The sequence below is a fragment of the Megalopta genalis genome, chromosome 5 (assembly GCF_051020955.1).
Source record: "Megalopta genalis isolate 19385.01 chromosome 5, iyMegGena1_principal, whole genome shotgun sequence".
Taxonomy (NCBI): domain Eukaryota; kingdom Metazoa; phylum Arthropoda; class Insecta; order Hymenoptera; family Halictidae; genus Megalopta; species Megalopta genalis.
Genome location: NC_135017.1, coordinates 12,515,587 through 12,528,783, shown reverse-complemented (window position 1 = coordinate 12,528,783; position 13,197 = coordinate 12,515,587). Strand labels below are relative to the sequence as shown.

The 13,197-nt window shown below is 34.7% G+C and overlaps 3 protein-coding genes across 5 annotated transcripts; 1 reads left to right on the top strand and 2 right to left on the bottom strand.

Moving 5' to 3' along the window:
• Positions 1-173: 173 nt before the first annotated feature.
• garnet (adaptor-related protein complex 3, delta 1 subunit-like garnet) lies at positions 174-7,157 on the bottom strand. Of its 2 annotated transcripts, none has more exons than XM_033466543.2 (14): positions 6,738-7,157; positions 6,513-6,608; positions 6,307-6,435; positions 5,672-6,082; positions 5,477-5,550; positions 4,558-5,001; positions 4,246-4,473; positions 4,020-4,182; positions 3,775-3,957; positions 3,305-3,686; positions 2,971-3,239; positions 2,345-2,899; positions 1,854-2,276; positions 174-1,789 (listed from the first exon to the last, which is right to left on the bottom strand). In XM_033466543.2, the coding sequence occupies exons 1-14, from the start codon at positions 6,831-6,833 to the stop codon at positions 1,697-1,699; spliced, it is 3,546 nt and encodes a 1,181-aa protein (XP_033322434.1). In that variant the 5' UTR covers positions 6,834-7,157; the 3' UTR covers positions 174-1,696. The 2 variants fall into 2 exon arrangements, with proteins under 2 accessions (XP_033322434.1, XP_033322431.1); XM_033466540.2 differs by lacking the exon at positions 5,477-5,550 and adding an exon at positions 5,225-5,298 and having other exon boundaries at positions 6,738-7,154.
• A 237-nt stretch (positions 7,158-7,394) lies between these two features.
• LOC117218284 (uncharacterized) lies at positions 7,395-10,603 on the top strand. 2 transcript variants are annotated; one of them, XM_033466572.2, is made up of 3 exons: positions 7,395-7,869; positions 8,086-8,430; positions 8,509-10,603. In XM_033466572.2, the coding sequence occupies exons 2-3, from the start codon at positions 8,128-8,130 to the stop codon at positions 10,477-10,479; spliced, it is 2,274 nt and encodes a 757-aa protein (XP_033322463.1). In that variant the 5' UTR covers positions 7,395-7,869; positions 8,086-8,127; the 3' UTR covers positions 10,480-10,603. The 2 variants fall into 2 exon arrangements, with proteins under 2 accessions (XP_033322463.1, XP_033322471.1); XM_033466580.2 differs by lacking the exon at positions 7,395-7,869 and adding an exon at positions 7,876-8,024.
• An 855-nt stretch (positions 10,604-11,458) lies between these two features.
• Positions 11,459-13,037, bottom strand: LOC117218300 (uncharacterized). The gene is made up of 5 exons (XM_033466591.2): positions 12,761-13,037; positions 12,534-12,662; positions 12,226-12,417; positions 11,943-12,130; positions 11,459-11,872 (listed from the first exon to the last, which is right to left on the bottom strand). Exons 2-5 carry the CDS (start codon positions 12,606-12,608, stop codon positions 11,698-11,700), a joined length of 630 nt encoding a protein of 209 aa, XP_033322482.1. The 5' UTR covers positions 12,609-12,662; positions 12,761-13,037; the 3' UTR covers positions 11,459-11,697.
• Positions 13,038-13,197: the final 160 nt, after the last annotated feature.

Here is a 13,197-nt window from a genome sequence, read left to right as displayed (position 1 = left end):
CACTAATCATTTTTAAAATATGGAAAACAATTAAAAATTATGGTATATATATTTATAGCTTTCTCAATAAAATTAAAAAAAAGAATTTGTTACATAAAATATATTTTCAACGGATCAATTCTATTCTCTTTTCTTATATAGCAAGTACAAAGAGTAAGAAAATTTTCTATGAATAAATGTAACAGATTATTATTATTATTCGTAAAAACGAATATCGTAAACATTATTATACATAAACTACAAACAATGTGAAACATTATTTGTTTCCATGAATTGATAATATGTTTAATAATATGTGTAAATGCACTTGTAAAATAAAGGATTAACGGTATAAATATGTTATCTATGTTACGCTTGGAAACCGAAGTTAATTACTGATTAATACATTGCTTTTGGCACAACAAGTGTAAGAGTAAGCAGAAAGCATCTTTTTTAAATATTATAACAACGAAGAAAAAGGAAAATTCAGTGCTTTGCACGAGAAAAGATTGTGCTACCAAAAGATGCTTTTTTCCATATAAATGAAATCCATTTTTGGAAGATATTTAAAATAAAAATATTGTTTATCAGTATAGGATACAAGTGTCAGCTATTTACATTTGGTGTTTCGTGTATTATGGTTCTGCGTATTTATATACTTAATCCTTATGCTTATGAAATTATTGATATTACAAACTCATTACACATGCAAGAAGTATACACTCCGCTGAGAAACATCGATGTACATTCACACATTTCGCAGTGTATCTTACAATATAAGAAGGAATTCAACAATATATAATTATAATAGCAATCTCCTAGTAACACAAAATTGAAGATATCAGTGTATAAAGTAGTCGAACTCTGATTCATTTATATATATATTATATATATGTGTATGTATAACTATTACGAACAATACTTCAACTAAATTGGATCACATCTGCTTTATTCACAATTGTATAAGGAATTGTAAATAATCTTGAAACTTCTTTTCACACAACAGAAAACAAAGCAGATGCGATACCATTCAGTCAAGCATCTCGCATGTAAATATATACACATACATATGTATACACGGACAGCATTTGTAATTTTTCCATTACAATATTTTACAAGAATACTCTTAAAAATAATATTTCACATACATATGTGCTTTGTCTTATCTTTGCCAAGATAATCCGATATTTTAATTACTATACACATCTTATGATTATATAAAAACCTGGTTCAATCAATGCTAAAGATCGAATTGAAAATACATCAAAAATTTTGCGACAATATTTACAGAGAATTAATTACATAAAAGAGACTCTTATGTAAGACGTCGCAAGATAATTAAAAAAAAGTATTCAATTTTCTATCTTATTATTGCACATTGTAAACTAAAAGTGTGTACGAACAAAACGAACTACTTTCATTCTGATGTCTTCAATTCCAGAATAATAAACGTCTTCCGCGCATCGAGTGTCATATTTTATACATATACATATAAATGTGTACATTTACATGTATACCAGATATCATATAAATTATACGTAGAGCTTAGATAAGTGTTCTGTCTGAAAATATTCGATAAATTCGCAAAACAAATTTTCTATAGCCTTTAGATGTACTGTCAGATGTGTTTGCCCTGCTACTAGTTTAGTAATATGATAAACATGACTGCAGTGATAGGAATTGTAGTATGCAAACAGTTCATTGCACGGGTCAGACATTATGTTAGAATCCTCAGAATCTCTTCAATGATCCCTGACAGTAACTGATTATTGTCGCCTTTGCCTTCGATCACCAAATTGCCCGACGATTTCTGCAATAAACAAACCGACATAATTTTATAATGAAATGTATGCATAACTCAATTATATACTCACATTATACTTTAATAAAAGGCACACATGATGTCCTTTCAGAGAATGCCCATAAAGGGACGCAGTGCTATCAATTTGCTCCACAAGAGTCAGGTTACATCTACTACGAATTGAATTTAGAATCATACCAAAGCCTTGAGAGAGGCTAACTTGCGTTTTAACTTGATGCTTGAGTTGATCACTCTTGAGTAATTCAGTCAGTATATCTCTATGCGACAGATGGCCAACCATGAACTTGCTGCAAGACAATTGCATAGTGAAATCAACTGTGTGAAAGATCTTTTCTTCATTTTCGAACACATATGTGAGCGCGCCACTCAACTTCTGAGCAAAAGTCACATCCTTAATTGAAATAGTGATCTCTGTCTTTTCACTGGCTTGAGAGGGCAGTTCAAATGGCAAAAAAATGCCACTTTTATCTTTGTTCTAAAAGAAAAAGAAACATATATGTTTTTTTATAGCGTATACGTAATTATGTATTATACGAAACTTACATTTCTAATTAGCTTCAACGAAGGCGTGTCTGGAACATTAAAAACTAAATCTTTTACAACTTTCTGAGAATAGTTTGTAATGAGTATCGAAGCCATTAGTTTAGTCGACTCATGAGGTATCTGCTTTAAATCGTACATCATAGTGAGCGCTTCGTCTTTAGCTAACTCTTCGTACAGAGTTAATGGCTGCACAAGAACTGTGCCGTCATCGTTATTAAAACTGCTTGTCAGATCTGGTAAGATTTCCTTCGACGGCGTAGAGATTCCGGCTGTGTCATCATAGTCTAGTGATTTCTTCTCTTTTTTACTTTTGGTCTTCTTTGACTTTCGATGTTTCGAGCCGTCTTCCGACTTTTTATACTTCTCCTGGCTCTTTGACTTCTTACGCTTAGTGTTCTTCGGATCTGCATCCTTCTCACCGAACACCTGCGTATACTCGTTGGTGACCGGAGACTGAATTTTCTCCGTGGAAATATTGTTTTCCAGCCACATATCGGTCAGCCACTGATCCTTCTCTTTGACTTCTTTGACCCTCTTTTTCGACTTTTTGTGACCCTAAACGTATAACATTTTATAAACTGTGATTTCATTCAATTGAAATTAGAAAAAAATAGATATATAATTACTTTTTCTTTCTTCTTTTCTTTAACATCAGCATTTTCTTGTTTCATGCTATTTTCGATAATCCTATGTTCTAGCACTGGTAACCTTTCATCTTCCCTCAAGGGCATATCCAGATCAATATTTAAAGCTCTGTGTGGATCATTCGCATCCACTAGGTCGTAATCGTCACTGTCACTGATCTCTGCACCTGGTGGTAGTTCACCCACGCCAGTGTTCACTACTTGAACGGGATAGGCATCTTCATGCTCATCCTCTGAAGCTGATTTTTTACCTATGGAACACGCATAATTAATAGAAAATCATAATCCTCTACAGTGTTACATAATTTAAACATACTTTTCTTAGATTTCTTCTTTTTCTTGCCGTGTACTTTGTACCTCTTGTGATTATTAATTTTTAGAGCCACTGGAATATCCAACTCCGCAACAGGAATGTTATCGAACTCCTCATAAATGTTTGACGAGTTGTGGTAGGACGTAGAGTTCTTGAATGAGCCTTTCAGATAATGAGGATTGTTTTGTTGCTCCAATTTCCTGGCCTCCCTGCGCTTCTGAAGCTCCTCTGCTGTAGGTTCACTAAACTCACGTCTGGAGTAGGCATCACTATTTTTCTCTGTCTTAATGAAAATATCATTCATATCCAAATCTTCCGAGTCTGAACTCTCTGATGGAGGATCATTGATCCACGAGTCCAAGTCCAGTTCCTCAGGAATTGGAACCTATGAGGCACAGCTTATTTTTATTCGAATACTGGATTTCTTTAATTAACCATCACTTAATCACATTAATCATTATTTAATTAATCACCTTTCTCTGCGCTTTGGGAGCAACGGGATTAAGCTCTCCCTCAAAAGCTTCCATCAGCTCTTGTGCCAAGCCAGGACTCTCTTTCAAACATTCGAGCAATACCATCGCTGAGCTAGATCTTTCCTGCACTTCCAAGTCCCCGCTGCACACAAAAGCTGCTATTTTATCTTTCAGTTCGTAAATCTATAAAACAAAATACTGGCATTATTCTTAATACAAACAGGTATTATAACAAATTGGCATACCTGAGCCATCGTCTCGGCGTCTCCTTCGCTTTCAGCTTTACACAACGTGGCTGTGGCAAGTTTCAGAATGTTATGGACATAGACCGCCTGGATGTGTCCTGGCAGACTCGAGGCCTGCGATCGTAACATTGATTGTAACGTTGCTAGAGGGTCTTCTAGTTCGCTGTTAACATAATAATATGTTATTAATTATAATATCGATGATATGTAAACAGAGTGACTGTACCTAGAGAATTCTCCGCAAATCCATGCGGCTGCGTACAAAACCTCAGACATCGTCGCTCTGGGCTGCCCCGTTAAAAGATAAGAGTTCTCCAGCAATAAGGCACATTGTCGAACGGCATACTTTCGTATAGCTTGTACACGAATTGCTACATCAAGCAGCTGAGTTGCTACTAGTGGTCCGTGCTTGGTACCTTCCATTCTAGTAAGCTCGACCAATACGGATATGTACCTGCAAATTTCAAATATGGATAAAATCACAAAGCTATACATCATTAATTTATAATATATATATATATATATATCGTTGTTTTACCATTCGAAGTAAGTAACAAATTGATAATTATTCTGAGAACAAATCTGGATAATCTTCGACAGTAATTCGTCGCGGTAAGCTGTGCCCTCAGCTTTATCCATGTGCACCATTAATTTTCTAACTATTTCCATTAGGTTCTTCTTCGAAACCATACCATATAATAAATCCAAGGCACGCAGTCTTATACTTTCATCTTTATCGTCCAAGCATTGCATTATTAGGTCCTTGTGGGCCTGCACGCTTTTCGGATGAGTCTTCAGAATTTTCGACATGGCTAGCAGTCCCAAATATTTTAGATTCTGATCGGAATCCTCTATCAGTATCCTCAATTTTTGGACGCATAACAATATCGAGTCGGAGTGATTTGGCATGCCAGATGAAATGGAAATTAATACAGCTATCACTGTATTGATGCATTCGTATAACAAGGACATTGCTGATGTACTAAAACCAGTAATACAAGTTATTAATATTAGATTGACCAGTTGATGGTTACTTAAAGAATTAAACTAATGCATTCGTGTTCATTTAATTACAGCAACGAAACGTAATCGTGATAAATTAAAAAGTAAATTTCTGTATGCATAGGAGTGAGATTGAAGCTATTTTAGAAGCGGTAATCAAATCTACGAGTGCAGTATTTTAATAAAAATACATGATTAAATACCTGTGTATCAAATTCGTAAGGGGTTCTATTAATTTTTTGCCAAGCCTAGGTTCTAGAGGTGTCAATGCACCAAACTGTAAATATAATTGTAATCTAATAAATATAACAAGACTCAATTTATATCTCTATAAATAATTCGCACAACATACAAAGTAAATACAGCTTACGAAGACATATGCTACTAACGCACTCTACACAACTAACATCTATGACTTCAGTATATTGGAAAAAATAATCGACTAGTATGAGAACCTTGAAATCAGGTCAATTAGAGGTTGAGTGAGTCGCCGACCCATTTTTGGCTCAATCAGTGTTATAGTGGAGAACTGAGCATGTGAAACAAGACCAATATTACTTGGCTCATGTTAACCAGTGTCATAACAGTGAGCCTACATTTTCATCAATCTGTTTCACGGTACTTTCGCTAACTTAAGAAGTACCACTTACCAATTTAATAATTTTAATTAACATCCAGTTGTTAGTAGATGTTGTCATGAGTTTGAAAAAAACAGGGGCAAGACTTAAATAGTTCTTTGGATTTTTCCTTGCTAGTTCACAGACTACATTCACTGCAGCACTTTGCACACCGCTATCTGGATCCTCCAGCTTCTCTTTCAATCTGGGAAAGGCAGGCCTCAAGGCCTCTGGAAACCGCAAGAAAACTTTGTACATCATCAGTACAGCCTTCTTGCGCAAATACGGCTTGGTGGATGTTAATAGTGTCATTATATCATTAACTAAATCACGTGCAAGATCCGAGCTAATGAAGCATGAGAGACCACTTAGGGCTAAGCCTGCATCGTACTGGTTTTGGCTATTTAAGTCTTTGCGGATCATGTTGGTGGTTAACATCAAAAGCTGCAATAATCAATTTTACACTTAGAAGTAGTTCAATTAATATAGTGTCTTCAGAAACCTGACAAATGTTCGTGCAACATTAGTTTTTTATGAGATATCCATTGTAATACAACATATACATGCATTGCTTAATGTACGAGTCTGTTAACAAAATTTACATGTTCATCAGATTTCTTTCAGACAATTTTTCAGAAAGTTTATTTCAGATTTAAATGATATCCTACTTCAGTGTCTGCATGGAAACTCTGACTTGCAGCCAAGTAACCAATACGTTTATAAGTGAATTTTGCAGAGGACATCACTTCAATTATATTGAAACCAGCCCAACTAACGTCATATCCTAGCATTTGAAGCTAAACAAAAATGAATAAGTCTCATTAATAACATGAGATATGTAATTATGTATGGATTACATATGGATTGGACTTACATATGTTAGCTTTGCCACAGCATTTGCTTTGACTGCAACATTGTCTTGTCGTAGTTCTTGTTTAATTTCCTCAATGCATTGTGCAATATATTTTGCCTGTAGTATAGCAAATTAAAGCACTTATCAATAAAGGGAAAATAATGATGGTTATTAAACCAGAGATGATCGAGGTTATGTATCATAATTAACAATAAATCAACTTGCAACGTGTGAGTAGAGATTTACCTCGTTTTCCTTGTTGTTTCTAATTCCACGCACCAGATCGGTTAGATTTTTGTCAAACATACGCTCGAAATTTCCTTTGACTTTGCGGAGAGCCATAATGGCATTTAAAAAATAAATGGTATATTTTCAAGACCGCTTGAAAGGCTTCTTTCTACATCCACCCAGTGTTCCGACTTAATCGGATAACTTAGTTTGATAACATTACCGTATGTTAGAGACCCTGAACCTCACTCACGGTCGAACATTTATATTTTTTGACAGATCGGCGGATAAGAAAGTCTCTTGGTGCTCGAACCTAAGAATTATCACAAATAGACAAACCACACTCTCAACATTTTGTTACACAAAATTCTGCGGCTCCGAAATTCCCAAGTTTTATAAAATCGCATGCGGACTCGCTAGTTGCAATCGGTGTGTTTTGATTGGCTCTTTGATACCAAGATACGGCGTTCGTGTACTTTTTATTACATCTTCATGAAAACTACGCCAAAAGATTTTAATACGTAACTCTTTCGATATACATATCGGAAAATAAAATATATTTTATCAGATATTGGTATAATTATTTCTTACACTGCTTATAGTACGTAATATTAATACAAACGCGAGCCAACAACGTACCAACCGGCCAATGAAAACGTTAGCTTCCTCATAAATGGCGGTCTCTGCTCTCAAACATCTCGCCATCTCTCCAAAATCAAGTGAATTTAAAGAGAAAACACTGCATTAAAGTGCATACTCATGTATACAACTCGATTTTTCTTTGTATTGACCCATCCAACACTCCGTTTCGCAAGTTCTCTATGCGTACGTCTGGTTTCCCCTCAGATTGCTCTCAACTTTTCTAGTTGGCCCGAACAGATATGTAGCGAAGCCATTTAAACAAAAGGGTAGAAAAGTGTTAAACTTCTCTCGCGGAACGGTGTGTCCGGAAGAAAAGGTCTGCGATCGACAATGAGATGTGTAACGTAGCTTATTGTCGTCCGATGAAACTTCACGAGGACTGTGCGTCGTAAAAATTGCAGCACGCGAACTTTTTTACCGAAGTTCAGCTTTAATTCGTCTGGGCATCACTGCTGGTACATCGTCTCAACGTCGTGGCATGTTTTCACGGTGTTCCAGGGATCCGAAGGTTGAGAACCTCCCATTTTTGCACGTTAATCTATTTTTTCGTTTATCCGAAAAATGGAACAATTCGGAATAAAATGTTTATATCTTATATGTACAGCTTCACTTTGCATTGAGCATATATTACTGTCGCAACTAACAGTGTACTTTGTCACAAAAGTACGACACACTCCTTAAAGTATTGTTTTTATTTTACAACTAATTTTACAATGATTTGCAGGAAGCCCACGACAGATAGATTACCTGGTGGTTTTAGCAAGCGATGACAGGATATTTTAATCTACCGATTAACATGGATAGAATATGCAGAATCTGCCTTGCAGAAGGCACCAATTTGTCCCCTATTTTTACTACGGATCAGGATGTGAATGACTTCTCGTGTCTTCCACAAAAAATACAGATCTGTGGATCGATCGAGATTCACGAGCAAGATGGTTTACCATCGTTAATTTGTGATATCTGTATTTATAAAGCAAGCGTCGCTCATGAATTTAGACAACAGTGTCAGCATTCTGATGCTAAATTGCGAATGTATTACAATAAACCGACAAAGTCTACTATCGTGGTAATTTTAATATCTTTTAAAATATGTTTTTTACACAATGTTGCAGTATAGTACATAAGATTTTTCAAAATATTTTAGGATACATGCACTCAAACAGAGTTGGAAATAGAGCCAGTGTTATCAAAGGAACAGGATGTTAGTCAAGAGGGCTACTATGTGAAAGAAGAAATGCAGGCAGTGGCTGCTGCCAATTCTCAGGAATACATACATAGTACTTCTTTTTCCAGGGATGAGTCTGATTTGAGCACTGGTCAGATTGATATACCAAGCGATAAACTTTTTATATGCTCAATTGGATTCGAAGGATCCAAAGAGATCGAGAAGGAAGCCTGTATCTCAGAGAACAACTTAGAGACTGCTCTGAGTCAGGAAGATGAAAATGACCTTACGGAAACCTTAGATATGCAATCAAAACCAGAAGAAAGTCAAGATATCAATCCAAATGTGGAAGAAACTGAGAAAAAACAGGAAGATGAATTTCTTGAAGAAAGTACATTGAATGATAATGTCATAGAGGAAGAGAAAGTTCCACAAAAACGTACATCTAGTAGAAAATTAAAATCGGTCTCCAACAAAACTTATAGTGAAGATGAGATAGATGATAGTTATTATGATCCAGGCAGCGATAGTCACGACTCTGGAGAGACAAAATTCAAATGTAAAGTATGTTCCAAATATTATAATACACAAAAGGGCTTAAAAAAGCATTCTCTTGTCCATGAAAAGAAATTCAAATGCGATGTCTGTTTGAAAATGTTCTATAAGCAAGAAAATATGGAGAATCATAAAAAGATACATACATCAAAGCCCCTTGCCTGTAAATTATGCCATGCATGCTTTTCTAAGCCCCAAAGCTTTGCCCGTCATCTAAAATCACACACGGAAAAACTGAATAATATGATCAAAGAAATCAATACAGATGATCAAAAAGACAACAAAGATCCAAAGAAGGAAATGAAGATTGAAGAAGATACAGATGATGAAACTGGTATTGTAAATGAAGTTGATGAATTTGAGAATGCACCTGAATTGTACAAATGCGATATTTGTAGTCAGTATTGTTCTACATTAAAAAATCTGAAAAGACATGCTCTGGTGCATGGAGACAAAAAATATTCCTGCACCGTATGCAAGAAATGGTTCTTCAGGCCTGACACGCTGAAAAAGCATGCAGAAAAACACGGCCATGGTTTATTAGACAATTTAGTGGATAACAATAAATTTTTCGACTCTGATGATGACTCCTTCCCTAATACTACACAAACCAATAATGTACAAGAGAGTGAAAATGTTAAGAAAGAGGAGAGCGACGAGGATGGGTCTGGGGAATATAAATGCCAACATTGTGATAAGATCATGGCAACAAAGAAGGGTCTCAGACGTCATGTAGCGATGCATAAGCCCAAACCTGAGCCAGTTACATGTGAAATCTGTAGGAAAGTCTGTGCTAGTCAGGCTCGTCTCGTTCTCCATCAAAGGACGCACAAGCCGAAAGAGAAAGTTCCAAGGGAATACCTGTGTCATATATGTAGTAAAGTGTATCCAAGTAATTCCTCCCTCACCTACCATATGAGAACTCATACTGGCGTGAAGCCACACGTGTGTAAAACGTGTAACAGTGGTTTCACTACCACGACCAGTTTAGCAAACCACATCAGGATTCATACAGGTGACAAACCGTTCGTCTGTCATGTCTGTAGTGCAGCATTTGCAGTCAGCTCAGCCTTCAGACGACATCTGACTAGGCACACCGGTGAAGCAAACTATCTTTGTAAAACCTGTGGCAAGGCATTCAAAAGACTCAGCACTCTGAAAGAACATACCTATACACACTCTGGTGAGAAACCATATGTATGCAAAACTTGTGGAGCTGCATACAGTCACAGTGGAAGCTTGTTCGCTCATCAGAAACGTTGCAGAGTTCAATATGCTGAGGATCCTTTACAAATGGTTGTCGATGATCATCGACACTCCGTTGCGCACCATATTCATGTGAATAACGTACAATCCGCGGTACGCTCACTTGCTGTGATAGGACAAATGTTTTAAGGATGCGACTCATTTTATCCGAGCTAACTACACTCGTATTCTCATAGTATATAATTATAGCATTATTGTAGATATCGTGCACTTTTGTAAATATACAAGCAGCTCCTTTTTTACAGAAAAATTATTTAAATACTCGTGCATAATTAATCTACCTATCCAGACTAGTGCTTTATTACGACAAAATTCATCTGTGCATGTAACATTTATTATATTTTATAAAGCTAATTAGTTTTATAACTAAACTACTTAAAGCTAAATAGTTTTATAACTTGAATATTATATATGCTTAACTTGGATACATAGCCATGTATATTTTTGTATATTATTATGCTAAAATAGAAAATTATACATTAGCTTTTTTCTACCTTTTCATTTATTATTAATCGAAGAATTTATAATGTAATAGCTGCAGGTATTGGTAGTATTGTATTCTAAGTTGTAATTTACGTAAGGACCTATATATGTATTTGTATGCATTAATATAGCATCATACGGTTTTAATATTTTAAACATAATTGTCCTCCATATTATCTATTTTTATTATATTTATTTAATTAATGTTTTATTTCAGAATTTAGATAATGGGACTTATTAATCGTAATTAAAATTTTAGGAAACAAAATAAAAAGTAATTTAAAGCACTAGTTTAGACACGTGATTAAGGTGATTCGGCTGAAAAGTTTGTAATGTAGATGATTAAAATAAGTCTTAATATTAATTTCTAGAATAATTATTATGATTGAATTTACAAGGGAAGTCATAATTTTGAATAAACGCTTTATTAGCGTCACAAATTTTACATATAAAACTGGGAATTTAAAAGAAAGACTACAAACATTAATTGATACTTTTATAGAGCAAAGCAGAGACTGATTCTTATTTATATAAATGTATGAATAGAAAATAAAAAGTTTATGACTCTTACGATGCAAATATTTACCATTTGGTAATCACGACTAAAAATTATTAATACTGTAACTGTTTGTACTGACAATGTAAGCATTATTTATTCCTCACCTTTGTATAAGTTTCATATTTAACATAAATGGTATTTTTATTTTGAAATAAAATTGATTTGATATTATACTTCAACTATCGAATGTAAGTATGGTACACATATGAATACATATCGTGAAATTTTGTTACAATTACTTCATTGTAAACCTTTTTTGAAAATTTTTTTAAAGAAATAAATTTGCGCAAAAGTTGATAATATTTCTAATACTTCGATTGTATTTTCTGACGCTTTTCCTTGAGCACTTTATATCGACGCCAAATAGATGCTCGCGTTCTTTTCAAAACCTGTGCTAAGTCTGAATACTTCCTCCTTTCATCAAGGTTTGGATTGTGCTCTAAATGTTGTAGAATCATCTCATCTTCTTCTGGAAGGTACCTTAATTTACAGAAACATAAGATAAATGTAAAATACCGCAAATTTATATTACAAATAATACATAGCTTACCTTCTATGTACACGATCTGCAAACAAGTTCCTGAATCTGTGATATACGCTGTACAATGTTCTATTTGGTAATCCATCTGCTAGAAACTGAGTGAACCTCCGTCTCTGTTTCTTACTACGAATGTGCGTCTTACTCGATTCCCGCAAAAGCAAGAATGGTTTAATTTTACTCGGGTCCCAGTTATGCGCCTATGTAAACATGATGAAAATCTTTAAACTAATTGTAAAAGAATTACATTATATATTCTTCATAATTGTACTAATAAGTATTTAAACTGACAAACCCTGCAGAATGCTTTCCAGTTATCATTTATTATTTTGTCTTCCGATGGATGAAAGCAGCCCTTTTTAATGGAAGAAAATTTTTCAAACTGTTCTACCTCTTCATGTGTTGGGGGACGAGATCCTGCACGTGATTCAACTTGGTGCTGTGGTAGTACAGGATTGTGTAACTCGACATATAAGTTTCGTAGAATCTGAAATAATAATAGGCTCATTATTGCAGGAATTAGTACTTTTTTTGTAATACAAAACGTATAATGGAAACATTTATTTTTAATTAAATAATAATATTAAATTATTACAAATCTACCTTGGCATCTTCCTTGGATAGTTTATTCGATTCCCGAATTTCCTTAGCTTGCAAAGAGACGTCATCCAAATCCATTTTTACGGAATTATAGTCAAAAGAAGTAAATATAAACTAATTAACCTAACTAACCTAAAAACAATTTCATCCAGTAATGTAAACTCTGAAATTCTAAAGTAGCTAATTTTAAGTTAAAGTGTACTCTGTATGATTCTGTCAGACGTGCATACCTTTTTATCATAATTATTAAGGATCCTTCTTAAATCTATTCAGATAAACAATGTATTTCATTCTCTACATTAACGTGCTAAAACGTAATAACATGTGCGTTTATATATCCTAGTCTTTTTAATATGTGTTTGAAGCTCTCCGAATGTTTCTCCACTGAAAACAGTAAACAAAATGTGTAAATGGTTTAACCTTCAATATATTTTTAAAGGTTAGATTCTTCCTTTTTTTTGACAATGTTTTCCTATCGAAGGAACCCTGAGATTAAATTGTTGAGCAGTTTCAGCCTTTCTCTGTAAGATAACGCCATCTGAAACTTCTGCGTGCTGCCATCTAACGACGGCAACTGAAATCAATTCGGTGAACAGTTTGAGCGTTTTGCCGCTGCATGGATTGGCGCTGTTCGCCCATTTGAAGACAGCAGAAAATTCGTGCCAGA

Excerpts from the sequence above, each read along its gene's own strand:
- garnet (XM_033466543.2), bottom strand. The coding sequence starts at position 6,833 with ATGGCTCTCCGCAAAGTCAAAGGAAATTTCGAGCGTATGTTTGACAAA. Across the intron at positions 3,687-3,774 it reads CTCCCAAAGCGCAGAGAAAG|GTTCCAATTCCTGAGGAACT; the intron begins GTGATTAATTAA and ends TGTGCCTCATAG. Across the intron at positions 1,790-1,853 it reads GCCTTTTATTAAAGTATAAT|AAATCGTCGGGCAATTTGGT; the intron begins GTGAGTATATAA and ends TGTTTATTGCAG.
- LOC117218284 (XM_033466572.2), top strand. The coding sequence starts at position 8,128 with ATGACAGGATATTTTAATCTACCGATTAACATGGATAGAATATGCAGA. Across the intron at positions 8,431-8,508 it reads CGACAAAGTCTACTATCGTG|GATACATGCACTCAAACAGA; the intron begins GTAATTTTAATA and ends AAAATATTTTAG.
- LOC117218300 (XM_033466591.2), bottom strand. The coding sequence starts at position 12,608 with ATGGATTTGGATGACGTCTCTTTGCAAGCTAAGGAAATTCGGGAATCG. Across the intron at positions 12,131-12,225 it reads ACTGGAAAGCATTCTGCAGG|GCGCATAACTGGGACCCGAG; the intron begins GTTTGTCAGTTT and ends ATGTTTACATAG. Across the intron at positions 11,873-11,942 it reads GCAGATCGTGTACATAGAAG|GTACCTTCCAGAAGAAGATG; the intron begins GTAAGCTATGTA and ends CTGTAAATTAAG.